Source organism: Protomyctophum parallelum (genome assembly GCF_964188405.1).
Source record: "Protomyctophum parallelum genome assembly, chromosome: 5".
Classification (NCBI taxonomy): domain Eukaryota; kingdom Metazoa; phylum Chordata; class Actinopteri; order Myctophiformes; family Myctophidae; genus Protomyctophum; species Protomyctophum parallelum.
This window is the reverse complement of record NC_139702.1, coordinates 36681452-36696710: the sequence shown is the minus strand read 5'-3', so window position 1 is coordinate 36696710 and position 15259 is coordinate 36681452. Positions and strand designations below refer to the sequence as shown.

The following is a 15259-nucleotide window of genomic DNA, read 5'->3' as shown; positions in this document are numbered from 1 at the left end:
CACAGACTGGGGTCAGTTCACTTTGCAGGTTGCTGATCCGGTAGAGCGGATAGGGAAACGGTGTATGTGTGTGTGTGCATATTGCAGTAGGTGGGCTTTAGACCGGATCAGAGCACAGAGCAGCACATAGAAACCATGCTTTCCACAGGTACTGCAGAAAGTCCCTGGGGAAGCCTGCGTGACGCGATGTTATAATATAGTGGGAGAGAGAAGGGACAAAACCGACAAAAATAGAGACTGGGATGTTTTAGACTAGAGTTTATTTGTCGTTTTTTTGTATTGTATATTGTATTGTGTTTGTAATACATTAATATTGTATTATTAAAAAAGAATGAAGATATTGCATTATTAAAATATGTAATATAATAATTATTATAATATTGTATTATATATGCTATATTTTATCGCATGCGCACGCGTAGCCATCTCAAGGGTAAGAAATCGATTGTCGAGTCGAGGGAGCGGATTCAGCGGAAGGAGTTGATGAGGGTGAGCTAGCTTCCGTCATGGCTGATAAACAAACTATTCAGAAAAGGTAATGAAGGCCAAAGAAAAGTTATTTTACATTACAATGTGAACATCATATAGAATAAAGAATAGAGTGGAACTGAAAAGCAATAACCACTAGCCGTTCTTGTAATGTTAGCCATCTTAAATATAAACGCGTGTGCTGGCAAAAAAACCCCAACGTCTATCGTTTTTATTATGATCATTGTTATACATTTTCATTTCTCGCTTCTTTCAGCGTCAGAATCGCTGCTGGAGCAGTGGTGTGTGTTGAATGTGAAATTCGAGGAGATGTTACTATTGGTAAGATAAACACTATGTTGACTTTTTTAAACTAACAGATTCGCGATTTTAATGAAGTATCCTTGTTTATCTGTATGTGTTAATTGTGTTTTGATCAGGCTCTAGGACGGTGGTCCATCCCAAAGCTCGCATCATTGCAGAGGCAGGACCCATTGTCATTGGAGAGGGCAACTTGATAGAGGAACAAGCTCTCATAATCAATAGGTTATTAGTAATCATCATTTATGTTCTGTGTTAATTTAACTCAGTCTACAAATAGAACCAAATATTTGTAGACGTTATTATTGTCCGGCAGTAGCGTTTGTGGAGTTGGAAATTTGGTATAGGTCTAAAATATTGTCTATATACATACATTCATGAATCCACTGACCTTGGGCTAAAACAGCCATAGCCACTTGCCCAAATGTGCTGTCCTCATCACATTTGTCATGACGGCTAAGGAGTGTTTTTTGTGCGAAACTAATGCTGGAATGGATTCAGAATCATGAAAACCCCCTACTTTGACATGTCACATTCTACTTAAAGCATAAGGAAAGTTTGACATGTTTGCCATATATATATATAGGAATAGGATGTTAATGGTAGGGTCACATATAAACCCCTATAAAAATGTCTCAATACTGACAGCCGGTCAGCAAGTGGATTCATGAATGTATGTATATAGACTATTTTAGGCCAATAAAAAAAATACGATATACCAAACAAAAGAAGCCTGTTTGCTGCCGGGCTGTTATATTTGTAGTTACACGTCTGTAAAGGTTCCATTTGGTCCCGTTTGTTGTCTTCATACATTCATTTCAAGCTATTTTGTCTGGCACCTCAACAGTTACCCAGAGAACATCACACCTGATTCAGAGGGAGTGGAGCCCAAGACGATGACCGTTGGCATAAACAACGTATTTGAAGTAGGATGTGGTATCCTTTGACTGGTCTGAAAAAGAGTAACAGTGAATGAAACTCATTGGACCTGGTCGTATGTTTATGCTGTGCCTACTTATGTACTTGCCCTTAACCTCCTTCAGTATCACAAGCCATGAAAATTGGTGACAACAATGTTATTGAATCTAAAGGTGAGAAAGCCTTTCTGCATCTTTTCGTGTCAGTCAATGACTCGCTGCATAATAGGATGAAAGATTATCGTAGTGTGCCATATCAAATGTGCTCTTCTCTTGTTGTCCAGCCGACGTCGGGAGGAATGTGATCCTAACTAGTGGCTGTATCATCGGCGCTTTCTGCCAGGTGAACACCTGTGAGGTCATACCTGAGAACACAGTAATCTACGGTTCTGGCTGCATGAGACGAGTACAGACGGAGAGACCACAGGTACATACATAGCTGCATCCATTTGTGTTCATTATATCCGAAACCTGTGTGTGCAAACTGTGCACATGCACTATTGTGAAATAAGGTGAGGCAGCTCTGGACTAGACAAGATTAAGTTCATGGTTAATATACAGTATGTCCTCTGAGCAATCTTGAAGGCTAGTCTTGCAAACACCATTGGGCTGATCAGCACCAAATTGCCAGTAGGCCAGTGAAGTAATGTCTTTGTTTTTAGATCGTTATTACCCATTGTCTTATTGGGCAAACCAGCTAAATTAAAACATTGCCAGTATACTGGTAGAATGTTGTGACTGAGCGTACCAATATGCCCTGAGGAATGAATGGAATCAAGATCTTTGGAAATGGAAAATGCCTCTTGAATATAAAAAGGTATAAAATAAATAAAAGCACCACTTTCTTCCAGCCCCAGACTCTTCAGCTCGACTTTCTGATGAAGATCTTGCCCAACTACCACCACTTGAAGAAAACAGTCAAAGCCGTCCACAGTACAGCATAACCTAATAATTGATTGACTTGTTTTAAGGGCTGAAACCGTTTATGTATAAAAGTATTGCCTGGTTTGCACCAAAACTAGTCACAATATGACTATTGAATACTATATGAAATGTTTTGTATTTGCCTATACATTTTCCTACTTCCACTTATATATTACTTAAATAAATTCTAACTTGTTAAAAGCAGCGAATGGTTGTTGCATTGACTACTTACATTTGAATAGGGGTATTTTAAGTAGAACTAAACTGTAATTACATTTACAGTACCTTTAGCCATGTTTTTTTTCCCCTCCCCCATACAAAATACATTATGGGTTTGTGCGTTGGTCGTGCAAACGCATGAATGAGTGATAGTAGCCAGGTGTGCAACAGATCCAACACACCTGATCTCAGTCTATACATGATGTGAGTTTATTACCATAGTCACAAAGTTAAAAGAAAAACACCAAATGGTTCTGTACTGCATGGAAACAATTGTGGCATGATTATACTGTGTAGTGTATACCACACAACATACATCAGCTCTGATGACATACCAAAAGCCTGTTTCTAAGGCCGTTCTGATGAAACAATATAGAAATTTGCTCAATATTTATTGTTTAAATCCAAATAATGATAAACGTATGGAATATTTAGCATTTTACCGTAAATGTACGTAAGTGTTATACTCAGTAAAGCTTTAAAAAAATATGTACAGCTTTGCATTTTGCTTAAGAAGTAAATGCCAGCGCCCACTTTTCGGTTTGTAGTTTTGGCACAGACATCCAGTGACTTACAATAATCCAAACTGTCTCTCATTCCTCTGGTCTCTGCTATCAATATCAAATAGCAACTGGACACCATTTAATTGTACAGCTTCTATTCAGTCCATGACTCCATGTCCTGCGAGATCATCACTGAGAGACACCCATACAGTCTTTGTGTTGTTGTTGATCCATGTAATTTCTGGACAACCGCTTCTGCATCAAACCTCTCTGAAGTCTAAACCATAAAATAAGAGGCAGGGGAATCTTATTTCTTTGCAGGTACACCCTCTGAATAGTCCTCCAGCACTCCAGCCAAATGGTCATTGTGAATCTTGAAGCGCCTCTTCTTCTGGCCGCCCGGCTTCTTCCTTTTCTGCACTGGTAACTGCGAAGAGTAAATCATCAAAACCAGAGTTATCATCTTATTCAACAGCTCAGTTTGTGATTGTAAACTCCAATTCAAATGTTAAATTTCCATAAAGGGGATTACAGGTGCATTTTTGATATATACAGCTCTTTGTCCTTAACTCGTGTCACATTTGCCATTGACAATGAATGGAGAATTTACGTCATATGTGGACAAGCAAATCGGCTTTTCTAACCGTTTTAATTCAGCTCGGGGCTTATATATAGTATATAACTATATATCATAAATTCAGTTGTCATCTTACATGATGAAAAGATGAGTTTTGTAAAACATTGTATCATGGCTAAAAGATAACGTAAGTTGACAAATTAATTCATAAAAAGGTATTTTGGCATTTTGGATGATGACAACAAGAGCGCCCCTCACTTCACACGGGTGGGATTTTTAAATGACAATAGGGTACAGTAACAGGAGGGTCAAAAAGGCACTGACCACTTTCTTTGGTCCCGTCTCTTGCATGGAGGAGATGCCCTGTCTCTTGAGATACTCCTCAATCTTCTCTTCGTCCATGGAATCAACTGGAACACTCCTCCACAGCTTCTGGAATTCTGGGCATTAAAGCGGTTCAATTTAAAACACCAGGTGATTATATCATGACAAAGTGTGAGGTGAAACACATTTTGAAGCCGCTAGCTTAAAAATGCTAGTAATGTATACCATTTGTATACTATAATAGAATACGCCAACCTCTGATGATGAATAATCTTCCCCAGATGGAGAAATATTCTTGAATTTACCCCCATAAATCAATAAAGCAAAATCTAGTTCCATCTAAGAATTAAGATGACAATCACTACAATAATCAACAGTACTCACCATCATCCACCACAAACTGGCAGTGTTTGTCATTGTAAAATAGGACCTTTTTCTTGTCTGGTCTGGTCACAAAGATGATCTGATCCGCTAAAGCCTGTAGGGGGAACAAAGGGATTGACATGGTCTTATGTCTGATTAAAACTTGATTTTGTATTCTCTCCCAACACAACAGTGGTCTCCAGGTTGATTCTTAGTCAGTGTGGTGGTCCCTGGGGTTTACAATAAGTTGAAAACCCCACATTTCACAAGGAAATAAGTAGTAAATAGTGTGTTTTACCTTAATGGCCTTGGCCGAGTTGGGAAGACCCTCCTCCACGTCATCCAGCAGGATCCCTCCCAGGCCCAGCTGGTCGTGTTTGTCCAGCAGCCTCAGCAGGGACTTCTTGTCCCTCAGCTTGTATTTAGGCTTAAAGGCATACTTCCCATCCTGCACATCAATCTTTGGGTTGTTGAGCAAGGCCTGGGTTCAAATGGGTAGGAGATGTTCAGGTTTTAAGTTCAATGGTCTAAGAAAGGTTCTGGCTTGTTTTAATATGTTCGCAGAAAGTTCTTGTCCAGAATTGGCATAGACATGCCCAGAATAGGGACGCTACAGTTCATGTGGTTTATGAATGTTAATCCAAAAAGAAACACACACAAACACACACACACCTCGGATATAAGCCACTGTTTCTGCTTCATCCCGATGTCCAGCAGTTTGGTCTCATCCAGCATTTCCTCAAGGGACAGGAAGTGTGTATCTCCTCTCTGATGCCTCGTCTGATTGAGAGATAGAAAGAAAACATACATGGAGTTATTGAACACCAGTTTCATTTAAAATCTAAATTAATGTAAATTATAGATTCAACTTGTGTGATACTGATAATAGTTTCCACCCGACAGTAACAGATGATTGAATAGTATTAGTTTATAAGACAGAATGTATAAAAAGCAAGAGAGTACAGTCATTTAGGCCCTATGCAATCAACACCTGTTACACAGGCGATTTAATAAATAAAGTGACTCACTGACCGGAGCTTTGGAGCACAACACAATGTTCCATTTTTGAGGCTTTGATAGACAGTCTGTATTTCAAATCTAACACTTGCAGAGGGCTTTAACCACTTAAAACATGTAAAAAAAAAAAAACGATCTACAAGCTCGCGTCGCAGTGCGTTGTAAGCGTGTAGATCTAAGCTTGTAGCTTAGATTAAATGAATTCTTAAATGAAAGTTAAATGAATTCTTTATTTTTGATCATCAAGTGCTTGCTCATTCTAAAACATTTTGACAGGAATATACATCTGTAAAGGAATGAGAATACTGTACATCCACACTTGGCCACGGCCACGCTTATATCAGTGGGGTTGTTTTGGTGAGACTTGCCGAGTGTCTTACCTTCATGTAGTTGACGATCTTGGCCAGGCAACCAAACTTGTAGCCAGAGCTACCCGTGAGAGCCTTCAGACTGAAGTTGCCATTGTCTGGAGAACAGAGAGAAAGAGGTGTTTGTTTAAAATGCTCAGAGTCCTGAGGACCAAATGTTACACAGGGGATGTAACCACCAACCATGAGAGAACTATGGCTGTCATGATTACACATTTAAGTTGGCGATAAATTGTTGCACAAATAATTGTGATTTAATTGTGTTTTTGGCATTGACCATTGGAACTTTGATATATGAATCAAAATGAAAATGTATAATTGCCTTTATGGCTTCATAATTCATAATCAAACATTGCACGGGGCAAAGAGGACAAGTAACTTGTCTTAAAAAAGCAAAGGCATTAATGATATATATTTTATACTTCTGCATGAAACGTAAACATGTCATTGACTGAACACACCACGTCAGCACAGTTCACAGTGGAATCAGTGGATGCACCAAAAACAACAGAAAAAGGCTACAAAAGCAGCATGTCCGTGTAATGTGATAAGACAGATTTTATGGACCCGAGGCCTCGCCAGCTGCACCCCCACCCCCACCCCCCGGGGAGACCATGCTGCTCCGCCTGAGGTCTGTGCTGGAGGACAGCCAATCAGAGCTGTCCGCTGGCAACCGACTCATGAATGATTCACGGTGTGGGCGGCGGCAATGGTTGAAAACGTATTTAATTGTTTTAATTAAGTAAAAGTATCAATACTGCAATGTAGAACTACTCCGTAAAAGCCCGGAATTCAAAGTTTACAAAAGTACAAAAGTATTGGCATCAAAATGTACTTAAAAGTACCAAAGTAGAAAGTACTCATTATGCAGAATCATGTCCAATTTCAAGGAAGCTTGTATAAAAAACTTTACAAAATAGCAGATCTACAAGATCGCAATGCGTCACATCACAACGCATTGTGAGTTTGTAGATCGGCTATTTTCAAATGGCCAAAATGTTTATAGGTTATAAGTGGTTAATGTATGTTTTGTTATAATAATCAAAGTCTACAAGGTAAACTAACTAGTAACTAAAGTTTTCAAATAAATGTAGTGGAGTAAAAAGTACAATATTTGCCTCTGAGAAGGAAAAGTACGGGAAATTGGAAATACTCAAGCTAAGTACAAATACCTAAACATTTTACACAAGTACAGTACTTGAGCAAATGTACTTAGTTACTTTCCACCAGTGGTGGGCGGGAGGCGGGAGCTGCTGTTGCCGTGTGGTCCTCGGAGGGCGGGGCGTTTGATTTGAGTGACAGGCCGGCTGGCTAATGGTGCATGGGGGCAAGAATTCAAGTGTAGCCAATGAGAGGAATGGATGTACCGTTCTCTGGTAGGCTGAGAAATGAAGAGCTGCAAGGAGTGGCACACACAGAAAGAGAAAGGGAGAGTGAGAGATAGAGAGAGAGATAGAGAGAGGTGGGGAGCGTGCTAAAGAAGACGATTAGAATAAAGCAGAGATCGCGGGAGTGGAAGAGTGAGCGAGCAATAAGGTGGAGCAGCAGAGAGAGGAGAGAGCATCTCTTCACTGGCATCATCTGGAAACTGGCACCGACACATAGGTGAGTGTGCAGATTTGTTGTGCATATTATGGTTGTGAGAGCGAAAGATAAACTGATTATATTAGGACATTTAGGCTACGAGCTACGATGTACGGTGTGTGTGTGTGTGTGTGTGTGTGTGTGTGTTAAAATTAGTAGTCTAGTAGATTACACAACTCTGTCCATACTAGTGCATTTTATTCTTTTGCAGTCTGACTTTGAAGAGGAAATGATTATGTACATTTTCACAAACACCTAGGTTATATCCAGGAGAGATCAAAGCTGGTAATGGAAAATTATATAATGATAATTATGGTTAACTTAACATGGACCTGGCTGTCTGCACTGTCCTTGAATGACAAACATCCATTATGTGTTTCTGTTGGTAAAGAGATGAGATGCCTCTCTGACCACTTCCAAGCTGCAGCTCTGAGTCTCAACAAGAAATCAATGCAGGACCGACAGCTGTGAGGAGCCAGCTAGAGACATAGGGTGTGTGTGTGTGGGGGGGGGGGAGGGGGTAAAGGGGTGAGCATCTGTGCACAAACAAAAGCAGTTTGTGGTCCTACAACACCTTTTAGATGGTTAAATTGGGGTGAGGCTTCATTTTGGGATGGGATAACAGATGTCATAGGAGGCCAGGGGCAATCGGCGTGTATCCATTGAGAAGAGCAGGGGGGGCAACTAAGGCCAGACAAAACAACATACAAGGTGGATGTCAAAGAGGTGGTCGTCATGGTGACGATGGGTAGAGCTGAAGTTGAAACGATGGGTTTGGTTTGAGATGGGTGGATGCTCTGAGAAGACTGAAGCCAGCCAGCAGCACACACACACACACACACACACACACACACACACAACACCTCTATAAGATCACATTACTGACACACTACCTGATGACGCCAATGACCCACTTTAGCATTACAGGATGGAGTGCTCACTTATCTCGACATGTGAACTGACAAACATGCAATCAACATTGTGTCACAGCAGTGCTCACTACCAAATGACAACAACGGTCCGCTGTGCATAAAACAACTCTTTTGCATGATGGAGAAAACATTTTAGACTGGTCTGCGGAGGCATTTAAAAGCCACTTTCTTATACATGCTTCCATGTTCCCCATCCCATCTCTTCAGTTCACTCAAGCAAAATGGGTCACCACCACAGTGTGTGCATGTGCGTGTCAGTGTGGTACAGAGATGTTTGTGTTGCATGTACAGCATGTGTCCATGTGTTAGTGGAGACTAGAGAGCCACGCTGCTGCCTCAGGGAGGTGAAGTGGTAAGAGTAGGCTGTAGTGCGAAAACTAAGTAACAAGTGTGATAATCTGTGTTAATCCCATCAGCCACATAGTCTGATTTAAACCATAATGAAGATCTTGTGGCCAAAATGTTGCTGCGCGTCAAATGACTGTTGCAACATGGCCATTTTGGTATCCAACAGATGGCCCCATTACTAGAGGAGGTGCAGTTTGTCATTGTTTTCTTGTAGCAATGCCTAAAGCCCTAAACCATCTCACTGTATGACTGGCCTACACAATATTGACTTGGATGCAATGACAATATGGCAACCTAGCACCACAAGACTTAGGGCCGATTCATAATCCTATTTTACCGCTGTAGTGCCGAAATGATTTCGGCTCGCCAGAATTTTTCAGTAGCGCCAAAGAGCCGACTTTAGGACGGTACCCCCGAATGTTACATTGTAGGTTCTACAGAGCCGAACCGACTTTTATTCGGCTCTAAAATAGGAGTATGAATCATGCCTTAGGCATCCTTCATGCTTTTACCTAGTGCTTCCCCCATAGAACCAAATACCACATCTGCACATACTGACATTGTCCTTCTCTTTCTCTCTCTAATCTCTAGGCAGAAATCATGGCCAATGTCAGTACCACCCTGCTCTCAAGTGCTGTGCCCTGGCATCCAGAGGTGGACCCTCTCTCCCGGGTCTCCCTGCAGGTACAGGAGGTCTACCCTTTCCATGACGGATGGAACATAGCCTGCTTTGTCATCCTACTGCTCTTCATCCTCACTGTGCTGTCCCTGGCTGCCCTGGCTGTGCTATATGAACTGTTGGACTGTTGGTGCTGTGTCAAAGGAAAGACTCATCGCCAGCTTCAGGAGGAGGGCCCCGGAGGCTTCAGCAAGCTCATGAGCAGCCTCCGTCCATCACAGTCCGAAACGGAGGTGGTGTAGGATGAATATATGAGGAGAATGGAGGGGTGGGGGGGATATAACTGGTGCAAATACTATGACTTTGACCGTGGCACCAAAATAACTGAACATTTTGTTTTAGAAACCACCCAGTAGTGATATGTTCAGTCACAGTTTACAGGAAGAGAAGCCAGGTGCGCTGATATGAGGGTTAGGGACATGGCAGGGTGACAGGGTCATGTAGAGAAGAAAAGAAGTCAAGAGGAGAGACGGGACAACCCTTCTTTGTTTTGCTCAATGATTTGTGTTAAAGTTTACCGTAGCTGGCCTCTCATTACATTTAGAAGTTCATGCCTCTATTCACCGTCACTTCAGGACACAAGGAGAATGCTCAGAAATGAATGCCTTATGTAATGCAACCTTACCACCAGAGCAAAACACAAGGTTGCTCTATTGATCTGATTTAATAAAGCAAGCATGGCGGTACTTTAGGATACATTATGTGTTTGCAAATTACCGGATACAGAAGGCGGGTTGTAGAGTAGACAGGATCTGTGCATTATGCAGTGACCACTAAGACAAAGTTAGGAATAGGATGCATACACTATGGCTTCCAAAGATGCTGGATCATGTTGCGTGATGTTTATTCCACCTAGTAGGCTAGTACACAACACTGGATTTGTCAATTTCAGAGCTTTCTATACAAGTAGCATGGCCAAAGGTTGTCATAATGTCAAATAGGTAATCATGTCTCTAAGGCAAATGTTATTTGGCCAGATCAAAATTGCTATTATATATTTGAGTGTAGCCCCAGATTGTGGCCTGCTTGAAGCAAAAATATGTCCAAGATAAAAAATAAAAATATGTCCAAGTTCAAGAGATCTCCAAATGCAATGAATGCTGGGCTTAGTGAGCTATAACAGTTGTGGAAACAAAATGTCACAAAAAACAACAGCCATAAACCAATGCAATCAGTTCGTATTGGGAGGGACGGTGATTCTTTTCTGCAAAGCAGTCGGCATAATTTAGGTTTGTCAACATTGTCTACTAGCTTGTCAAGCCGTGGCAGGCAATCATTCTGAGTTTAGGTCAGGTAATCTTTTGACTGTGTGTATTCCACAATGTTGTTTAATGTTTTCTTTAACATATTTCACACTGTAAAATTACCATATGACATGGCGATATGTGGCACCACACAGCGATGCAACAAGCCACGCTGGTTTATATGCCTTAAAACACAAATTTCCTAATAAATGGTGATTTAAAAAGTGATTATCTGGCTTTCTTCTGTTGAAATCCTAAGATGGGAAAAGTTGCTCATTGTGTTTGATGTGCAAACTTTATTTTGTATTTATTATTTTAATAGGAGTGCCAATGAAACCTGTATAATACTGTACTTCTCCTTGAATAAAGAAATTATAAAAAAGGTCCTAAAATATACAATGAATGCGGTGATGACAAATCATCTTAAGTAATTAGTCTCATATATAGACCAAGGCTGATCTATGCTAGGGAAATGTGTCCAGTCAGTGACAAAGTAGTAGTAGTAAATAGTTATTTAAAAAAAATGCTGGGTAAATCTTTAGATTTTCAACATGGTTCAACACAACATTCACATCAACTTCCTGCAAGATTTCTCTGAATATTTTAGAAATGGTGGTGCATACTAAAAATGTTTGGTGTTTTGAAGTAGCCTGGAAACCAGACAAATCTGCTACAGAAAAAGAGAAATCCCTGGGGTGTTTGGTGGTCTGGCATTGCTCAGAGCATATTATTCAAAGTGACACTTTTTTTGCTGTGATGTTGGAATCTGTTTGTAACCGCCCCTTGGAAATCTTCCACACCAAAGTTCCAGACTAATATCTATGCAGTGATATTAATCTGGCCATGCATGCCAGGCTAATTTAGGGTCCTGGCATCTACTCTACAAAGAATGGGGCAGTAATGTATTTGGCCAAAAATACATTAGTAAACTGTGTTATGAACTTCACAGAATTTACCATAAATTTGACATAATTGCAGTTATTGCTTAGATACTAAAATATATTGAGCTCATACATAACATACAATGCAAGTATTGTGATTTAAACAATTATGTAAATTATCACAAAATTGTCGAAAACATTGCTTGCTCTAGACCAGTGGGTGGGATCTCTGTCGGTCCTTTGCTCTATGTAAAGAGTTGAGACAACTGCAACATTTCAATCTCCCTTATCGAATCAATAATGGTCATTAACATAAACAGACACATTTATATTCTTAAAGCCGCACTATGTGATGTTATAACAACTATATAGCAAATTTTGTCCCACCAAATTATAAAGTTACATGTTTAAGGAATCATGAATGACAATCATCCTTCCATAATAGACTCAGGGAAGTCGGTCCCTGCAAGGGGCTTGACTGTATTACTATGTACAGGGCAGAGTGTAGAGTAGGAGAGTAGTGACACGCTTTGATCTTGCCGCAAAGCGGGTGCCTATGGGCTATAGCTCCAAACATATGCTCCTATGGCTGGAACTATAATATTGAGATAGAATGAGCACTTCCGCATTTCATTGTTACAATGGGAGTCAATGCTAGTGTGGCCACTCTCTTACTATATTACTCTGGTACAGGGGAGACGATGAGTTTCATCCTGGCATTTGCCAAGGCACCAAGGCAGAACTGCCAGGCAAAGCGTGCAGACTCTTGGGTAATTAAGTCAAAGATGTTGGCTCTTGGCTGTAATGTTATTTGTGTCCAAAGTAACCAAAACTACATAATTTGTATGTATTTGATTTGATACTGATTGGTAAATTAAAAGGAGAAGTTCACCCAAAAAATGTCTTATTTTCAATCAATTAGCTGACACACCCCATGAAGCCTTGATTATATCAAAATGTATCAAATTACTGATTGTGGTGATGTGGGTCCACTTCGTGTCCTGCGTTCACCCTATCCGTGTTTATTCTCTCTTCTCATAATGGATGCACTATCCCTTACATTAGTGTTTCCCAGAACCATAGAGTAAGACAGAGTTACGCAAACTCTGTTCACTTCATGGGGCCAGTCCAACGGCGGCTCTCCTACAACTACATAGACTTCTATTGAGCATGGGGATAACTGGAAGTTTAAGGAATGCATTGGAGTCTATGGGCTCGCGCGAGTACATGAACCACGTGACCGGGCAGTTTTCTGCCCCCTCAATATCGCAACTCTTCTATTAGATAGCTCTGGTGTTAACCAAACAGTGGGTCGGGATCACTTTTAAAACTACTCTGAGAAATGCTGAGTGCCAAAACTGAGCCAGTCTTGCATGTTGGAGTGCCGCTTTTTCCATTTTTATGGTCACTCAGTAAGTATAATCGTGGCAGCCCTAGAGTTGACAACACTGTAGGTAAGTCATTCACCATGACAGTTCCAGCTGCAGCTCCAACTTACCAGCATTGTGTTTGGACCCAGAGGACCCTTCCTTGTCAGCTTTGGCCTTCTTCTTCTTGTGTGAGTCAGAGCCAGTAGGTCTCTTCTCTACAGCTGGAGTGGACAGAGCCCTCTTCTTGAAGAGCTCTCTCTCCCTCAGTAGTGCAGGATCCATCCTGACAATGACAGAACAACCAGCCATTATTATTATTATACAGCCTTATGTGTGCAATATCCTGTTGTTACATACACCTGTTCAAAGCATACGGTGCTTCACTGTTCTATAGACTGTGATATGAGCTCGGGGTTATAAGCCACGTAATCTACTTCAATTACTAAGCTATTTAAAAAGGTTAAAGAGGGGTAGCCCTGGTCCAGTGTGACTCGCTGTAAGCACTGGACCAGGGCTAAAAGAAGGGCAAACGCAATCAATATAGCAGACATTTGCTAGTTACATAACATAAATAGTCTATGCATGTGTGTAACCAATTAAACTAAACTAAGCAAGTCATTAGCCCCTCTCGGAACCCTCCATAAAGCTTTTCTCTCCATAAAGCTTTTTTTTCGCTTTGTGTAGGGTCACTGTTCATATTTATATTTTCGTATGGGAATTTTGGAACGCGGACATAAATATGCTCACTAACATCGTATCTGCGCCGTTTGACGGCCTGTTTTCCTTTGAGGGCTTCTGAAATCGTGAACTATAAGTACCTATACAAACCGCTGCGAATATCTCCTGTGGTGCGGAAGCCGTTAAGTATTTTTAATCTTTGTTTGACCGATTTGGTCGCTTTATTTCTTCTTGTTTGTTTACCGTTTATTGTACCGCCTCCCGGTGTGCGGTTGGCTTGTGCGGCTACGTCCCTGCCTCTGATCTGCTCTGTCATAGCTATAGCGCCACTAGCTAGCCAGATAGGCGGTACAATGAGGTGTCAATAAACAAGGAAGGAAGAGAAGAATCATAGCAACCAAATCGGTCAAACAAAGATTACAAATACTTAACGGCTTCCGCGCCACAGGAGATATTCGCAGCAGCATGTATAGGTACTTATAGTTCACAGATTCAGAAGCCCTCACACGGAAAAAAAAGTCGTCAAAGAGCGCAGACAAGCCGTAAACACGGTGTTTATGTTTTATTATGTCCGCGTACCAGGTGGCAGGATACTGCTGGAACAGGACCCCATGGTCTGTGTCGTCAAAAATGTCAGAAACTTCAGTACCATTGGGTTCTGCTTGGAGGGCTAGCAAGTCATGTAACTATTTGGCATTATATTAATGTAAGAGGTTTTATATGAATCTAAAACCTCTTACATTAACAAGAACAAATATTGATATCCGTCTACTAAACCGACCGCACCTACTGTACTGATTAAATAACCAAGTTCAAAACATCAACATCCGAAACGTTAGTTAGATGGTTTGCTTAGTTCTGCTAAGCTAAATGCTAACCTTACCTTTCTCTGAAACTGCTCCTGTTTTCAGACAAACTGGTATGTTGGACACAAATTTAAGAAATAATTTCACACGTCGTTAGCCAAAGAGAGTGATGTTTCTAAACCTAAATGCTACCGCAGTGGTTTCCCTCCCAGCATTCTTCAAAAACTGGATTATTTTATCACTAAACTACATTATTGTATTACTGTAGCTCCCAACATGCACTTCCGTTCCTTGTTCGACTTCTCGGACATAGACAGGTTTTCCCTCAAACAAAACCAAACTGATTCAAACAAAGCAATGGTGCGCCACCTACTGTACATCCTGAAAACGGCATTTTAAAACTCACCATTTACCGGTATCTCAGTTATTATGCAGTTAAATCCACAAATTCCACATGCTTAATCTAAATAAAATGTAGCAAACGTTATGTATAGCTAAACTGCCAGTGCCAGTGGGCTCTATTATGTAGGTAGGCTATAGTAGCCTAATACTTCCCTGATACTTGTTTGCTGCCTATAAATCGGCGTTCTCTACCGCGTCAGTGCATATTCACATCATACATATAGGATTACTTTACATTAGCATTTTTCAATATATCTACTAGTGCCCACCTATCCTATATCCTTTGTTAGTATATTGTTCTGGGCAGGTGCACAGAGTTCCGAAAGGAAAATAC

The 15259-nt window shown here is 40.8% G+C and overlaps 2 protein-coding genes across 2 annotated transcripts; one reads left to right on the top strand and one right to left on the bottom strand.

Annotated features, from left to right (window-relative positions):
- Positions 1-448: 448 nt before the first annotated feature.
- On the top strand, positions 449-2834 carry LOC310859593 (dynactin subunit 6-like). The gene is made up of 7 exons (XM_083766218.1): positions 449-535; positions 746-810; positions 909-1014; positions 1637-1725; positions 1833-1880; positions 1991-2133; positions 2558-2834. The coding sequence occupies exons 1-7, from the start codon at positions 507-509 to the stop codon at positions 2648-2650; spliced, it is 573 nt and encodes a 190-aa protein (XP_083622344.1). The 5' UTR covers positions 449-506; the 3' UTR covers positions 2651-2834.
- Positions 2835-3041: 207 nt separating this feature from the next.
- On the bottom strand, positions 3042-14808 carry gtf2e2 (general transcription factor IIE, polypeptide 2, beta). The gene is made up of 8 exons (XM_083766217.1): positions 14601-14808; positions 13168-13322; positions 6014-6099; positions 5289-5396; positions 4915-5097; positions 4638-4731; positions 4254-4369; positions 3042-3779 (listed from the first exon to the last, which is right to left on the bottom strand). The coding sequence occupies exons 2-8, from the start codon at positions 13319-13321 to the stop codon at positions 3660-3662; spliced, it is 861 nt and encodes a 286-aa protein (XP_083622343.1). The 5' UTR covers position 13322; positions 14601-14808; the 3' UTR covers positions 3042-3659.
- Between the last annotated feature and the right edge of the window lie 451 nt (positions 14809-15259).